The 6,000-nt window shown below is 48.0% G+C and overlaps 1 protein-coding gene across 4 annotated transcripts in view; it reads right to left on the reverse strand.

The window, feature by feature from the left end:
* The window catches only part of NIPA1 (NIPA magnesium transporter 1), an 87,676-nt gene extending 82,364 nt beyond the window's left edge, over nucleotides 1–5,312 (reverse strand). For all 4 annotated transcript variants that reach the window (XM_040642651.1, XM_040642650.1, XM_040642649.1 and 1 more), the window contains exon 1: nucleotides 5,136–5,312. In XM_040642651.1, the coding sequence (XP_040498585.1) occupies nucleotides 5,136–5,298 (163 nt within the window). In that variant the 5' untranslated portion in view covers nucleotides 5,299–5,312. The remainder of the gene's footprint in view (nucleotides 1–5,135) is intronic.
* Nucleotides 5,313–6,000: the final 688 nt, after the last annotated feature.

Raw genomic sequence — 6,000 nt, forward strand, 5'->3', positions numbered from 1 at the left:
AGAAAAGCCTTATCCTATAGATGAATTTGTCTATTTCCCCCTTACCTTCCCTACAGGGACAAGGGTAAAATTGATGATCTTCATAATCAGCATGAGCTGGGTTTAAATCCTGGCACCAGCAGTCCCATATCAGGTGCATGCCTCAACTTCCTCTTCTTCTTTCTGTATCACACCTCAGGGGATCCATGCCCTCATACATTCCCCAACCACACTGAACCTGGACGGGCCCTGAGTTAGCCAATAAAATGTGGCTGAAGTAGCACTGCAAGACTTCTCAGATCAGGCCACAAATAGTTAAGCAGCTTCCACCATGGTCCTGGCAGGTTTGGTCTACGGGAAACTACCCACGATGTAAGGGGTCTGACTTCTCTGAGACCACCATAGTGTAAGGAAGCCCAAGGGGCAACATGTGAAGAGACTACATGGAGAGATAGAGGAAGGGAGAAAAGGGGGAAGGGACAGAAAGAGAGGAGGGGGCTCAGCAAGCTGACATTAGTCTGGGACACCATGGGTCTTCTATAAGCTTCCTTTGTCTTCTCTTCTTATGGAAACGGTATCAGTTAAGCCAGGTACAGGCTTCAGAGCTACTCTCCTACTACTCTCACCATGTTCCCTATCGATGATCTCTCCTCAGGACTAGACAAAGATCAGATAGGTGTAGATGTTCAGATCTATCAATAAGTCTGGCCTCCTTTATTTAGTAGGGGCCACAAATAAATGAAGTTAGCTTTAAGTAACTTGAAGAAAGCTCTGCAATTTTATCATGAAATACAAGGTTCAGTTTTACCCTCTTCACTCCACAGCTACTCATGGCCAGTTAAACAGCATTCTGAGTGTCTACCACATGTATCCCAAGCAGACAGGAACTGTGTCTGCCTTGACAAGCCAAGATCCAGGGTAACAGAGACAAGTAAACAGGCCATCATCCCATGGGTTTCAGAGGCAGAAGGGTGTTGAGGACTAGTGCTAAGGAAACACACAGGAGAGGCAACTGACCCCATCTGTCAAGGTCTGGAGGGTTCACAGAAACAGTGGAAACTAACCACAGACCAAAGGGCTACAGGGATGAAGATAACATGTGCCTGTCTTGTCTTTGGGTGTAGAGGCAATGTGCCTAAGTGTGTGTCTGGAGATGGCAAGAGAGGCAAGGAGAAAGCACACATATATCCCACAGCTAGGGAAAACAAGCCCTTCAGAAATAATGTACAGAAGGCTTGGGGCAGCAGGTGGAACACCTGAATTATCAGTTTCCACTCTCACAAGACAACTCACTCACCTTCTGAGTGTCTTAACAGTGTGACAATACCTCTAGGCTGTACTCCTCAGCAAGGAGACTATGAACTGAAAATGATTCTTTTATTACGGTAAAATATACATAACATAAAAATAAGCATTTTAAACATTTTTAAGTTTCATTATGACATTAAGTACAGTCACATTGTTGTGCAACCATTACCACCACTGATCTCCAGAACTTTTTCATCTTCCCAAACAGAACCACTGCACCCACTAAACATTAACCCTCAATTCCCTGCTTCCTGCATGCAGTCCCTGCAACCTCCATTCTACTTTCTGTATCTGAATTTGACTAGGTACCTCATATAAGTGAAATCATAAAGTGTTTGTCCTTTCCTGACTGGCTTATTTCACTTAGCATATTGTCCTCAAGGTTGATCTATGTTGTAGCATGTGTCAGAATCACCATTCTTTTTAAGGCTAAGTAACACTCCCTTAAATGTAGATACCACAATTTGTTTATCTATTCATCTGTCAATGGATATTTGGGTTGTTTCCACCTTTTGTCTTCACTATGTCCTTTTGTTCCTGCTATAAACACGGGTATACAAATATTTGTTCAAGACCCTGCTTTCACTTCTTTTGAGTCTATACACAGAAGTGGATTGCTGGATCATATAGTAATTCTATGTTTAATTTTTTGAGGGCTCACCATACTTTTTGCATAGCAATTGCACCACTTTACATTCCCATGAACAGTGCACAAGAGTTCCAATTTCTCCAAATCCTCACCAATACTTATAATTTTATGTTTTGTTTTTATAATTGCCATTCTCATGGGTATGAGATAGCCTCCCCTGGTTTTGATGACAGGGATTTTAAAAAGATCAGCTGGTTCATCCTGGTCGAGGGCATTCTACATATAGTAACTTACTATGCAATTCTCCAAAGCCTGCAGCAAATTCAAACACGTGACTTTCCTGAGATTGTTTCCACAAAGCCTGTTCGAGGGCAGGATACCACCCTAATGCCATCAGACTCCCTGGACATCCTCACTTATATGCACAGAAATTCTAAAAGTTGTAATTGGTTTTCCACAAATGCTTTCACATCAACGATTACCTTGTTTCTCTCACTTAAGTCCTGCTTTAACTGGGTTCTAACACTATAAATGATCTGTGTGCCCTCTTCCCTCTTCCCATGCAGAGTCCTTCAAAGGCTCCCCAGGAGTCAGGCAACTTGAACTTGTGTTGTGGAGAGTGCTCCTGGACTATCTGGGTACTCCATTCACTGGGAAGGCCCTTTCAAAACTCTCTGAAAACCTGTAACAGAGGAAGCCCTGCCCCAAAACCCCCAGAAGGGCTGAAACCAGAACTTACCTCTCCTGAAGCTAAAACTCCAAAGAAACGCTCTCATGTGGCAATTTGTTTAAAGTTGAACCTTTCAGGGGGTGCCTGGGTGGCTCAGTCCGCCTTTGGCTCAGGTCATGATCCCAGGGTCTGGGATGGAGCCCCACACTGGGCTCTCTGCTCAGCGGGGAGCCTGCTTCTCCCTCTGCCTGCTGCTCCCCCTGCTTGTGCATGTCCCCTCCCTCTCTCTCTGTCAAATAAATAAATAAAATCTTAAAAAAAAAAAGAAAGGAAACTTTCGGTGAGACAGGTTTGTATAGTATAAGAAACTGACCAGTCTCCTTCAATGCAAGAACTTGACTTCCTAGTTCTTAGCTACCTCCTTTTTCCTCCTACCTTCTCCATCTCAGGCATTTCATAATGGTCAACTCTGCTTCTTGCTAGCAAAGGTGGGAAAAGATTTTAGGGAGAGTAGATTCTAAAACTGCATATTCTCAATACCTACAACGGTGACTGGCACCTAATAAGAGCTTCATGAATATCTATCGAACAAGTCAAAACTAAATTTATCAAAACAAGGTATACGTCTGTCTTCCATCACTATGAGTACCCCAGATAACTTGAATCTGTGGCAGTGGGTGGTGAGTGGGAAAGTATGAAATTAGCAAATATCACATTTTCACCTTTATTAATTTAAAGGCATAGTATGTAGTTATAAATAACAGTATCGACTATGGCTGGTTTTTTTCTGGTTGATTTTTTATTTTCTTATTCACTAATTCCCTCAAACACATAAGCTGAGCTAAAATAACACTTTAGTTTTACTCAATAATGGTTTTTTATTAACTAAAGTCTGTATTAAGGTTTCCTCAGATTTTCCCTAATATTGTCATGTGTGCTTAGGCTCCTCCTGTGAGTATCTCAGACTTTACAACCTCAGCGAAGGACTAGTCAAACATTTCGCAGGCTGTTCCTCAACTCATCTTTGATGTTTTTCTCATGGTAAGATTGGGGTTGTACGTTTTTGGAAGGACCACCACAGAGGTGGAGTTCTCCTCTCACACATCTCACAGATTGGCACATATGTTGTTTATTTTTGGGTCACAGCAAATACTTCATACACCCCTGAAGCCCATCAAACTAATAGGTGCTCCCTAAAAACTGCACCACAGCCAGATGGGTCTTCACATCTGCATCCTAAGGAAGTCATACTTGCCTTTATTTAGATTTTATGTAAACTTCAGTGTTTTCACTTTGAAGTTTAATTCTTTAAACAAATATTCATGATTTTATATTTTCATTTGAGGTCGCAGGGCCCCTTTATCTCTTTCCTGAAGGGACTCCTGGTTCACCATCCAGGACACTCTGAGAAAGTTTCACCTGTGTTCTGGAATCAGAACTATTAAATAAGTTTACTTATTCTCAAACCCATGACCTGGTGGTTTCATTTTCCCCAGAGAACTCTTAACACCATTCTTGTGAAAATACAGCTAACAATCACAAGATTCTCTGTCCTTCTCAGAGCAGCATTTCTTTTCAGTTTCAAAGCATGCTACATCTTGCATTCAGTAAACTGTCTCAGACCTCTCTGAAAACAGAGGGACACTGGCAAAGAACTGTGCTACATCTCTCACTTTCCACATTACTAAGGAGTGGGGTTTGGTGGTGTATCCACCAGGGGAATAATAAGTTGGTCCATTTTTTGCTTTTTAAAAAAATCTGCTCTGCGCTTTCTTCACACTAAAGATCACTCATAATCAGATGAAGTCTAAACCAGAGTGGCTCAAACAAGGACTCCAGGAACAGAAGCTAAAGAAAAGCACAGACCTCTTGCTTGACACTGAGAGTGAGCGCCTCCTTGGCCCACCTGTCCCGCCCCTGGCCTGCCTAGTGCACAGTTCTTATTTCTGCACTGGCGTGGCCACTGCAGCGTGGCCGGCGGGGGCGGGCAAAAGAGCGGGTCTTGCTCTCTCAAGTGCACTCGAAGCTGCAGCCACGGCGAAAGGGCCGTCGCTCCTTCTGAACAAGCACTGCGCTTCGACCATTTCGGGGATACTATAAACGAGGTTTTCCTAGCAGCGCGGGGGTGCGGGTGAGAGGGACGCCTGGGCTCCAACCCGAGGGCAGGTTGGTAGGCTGCGCGGCTGCAGAGGGAGTGGGAGGGTCTGGGAAGGAAGAAAGAAGTCAGCTAGAGAAACCCTAACGAACTGAACAAGGCCTCTCCAGCCGCTAGGGAGGGAGAAACAGGGTAGGGGAGACACAACTACCAGGGCCCGGGCCGCTTCTGGAACTGCCGGAAGGCAAAACACGGCAGGGGCTGTTAACGCTGCTGGGACGCAGGGCCGCGACCGTGCCTGCGCTTCAGGTGGGCGAGGAGCCTCCCGCCCGCGCAGCCCGCCCCTCCGCGGTGCTCCGCCTTCTCCCTGGGCCAGGCCCCGAGCGGCGACCCAAACACCCCCAACTTGCGGCCGCTCCCCTTCCCACCGCCCGGCGGCTCTTCCCTCCACCCCCACCCCCGACCAAGATCACAACCCGCGCGGCCCGCCCTACCTCGCCGCTTGGCGCGCACGATGCCCTTTTTTTGAAGCACGAACGTGGACCCATTCACCAGGCTCGACACGACGGCCACGCCCAGGCCGAGCGACACGGCGGCGGGGCTCGGGCTGCGCGCCCCCTCCCCGGCCGCCGCCGCTGCCGCCGCTGCAGTCCCCATTCCGCCCGCGCCCGCCCTCCGCGCCTGCGCCTGCGCGCCGCGCGCCCCCGGGCCGGAGGTGGGGGTGGGGGGGTGGACCCAGGGATCCGCGGGACCGGGACAGAGTGGAGGGTGGGGAGGATTCCGAGTTCCGCGGAGGCGGAAAAGAGGAGGAGGGGACCTTGGGCCCCGCGACAAGGTTGCGGTGGGGGGAGCAGGGGCTCGGCAAGTGGGGGTGGAGCCCGGGTTCCGCGGACCGGGGAGATGGAGGATGGAGCCCGGGCTCCGGGAGGACAGTGAGAGTGAAGAGGACAGGAGTGACAGTGAGGAAGGAATTGAGAGGGTGGAGTGGTAAGAGGGGCGGTGTTGAGGAAAGGGAAAAGGCGATAGGTGGGTGGGTGGAGGTAGGGTTCCCAGATTTGGCAAATGAAAATACAGGAAGCCCACTAAGTTTTATCTCAGACAAATAATTTTTTAGTATGTGTCCTATGCCACACTTGGGACCAGAAGGGGACCGGCAGTACGCAGCCTTTGCTGGGCTCACGATCCCCACAGAGCCTCTGGGCGGAGGCCAACGGGGAATCTCTAGTAGGGCCTGAAACCTGGACCTGTCAGCTGTAGACACTCAAATGGGACCACTGACGGGGTGAAGTCAAGCTGCCTCCCCAATGGAGCAGTGAGCTTGTAACCGTACTAATTTCCTAATTTACTTTCAATAAAATA

The sequence above is a fragment of the Ursus maritimus genome, unplaced genomic scaffold, assembly GCF_017311325.1.
Source record: "Ursus maritimus isolate PB19 unplaced genomic scaffold, ASM1731132v1 scaffold_27, whole genome shotgun sequence".
In the NCBI taxonomy this organism is placed as follows: Eukaryota; Metazoa; Chordata; class Mammalia; order Carnivora; family Ursidae; genus Ursus; species Ursus maritimus.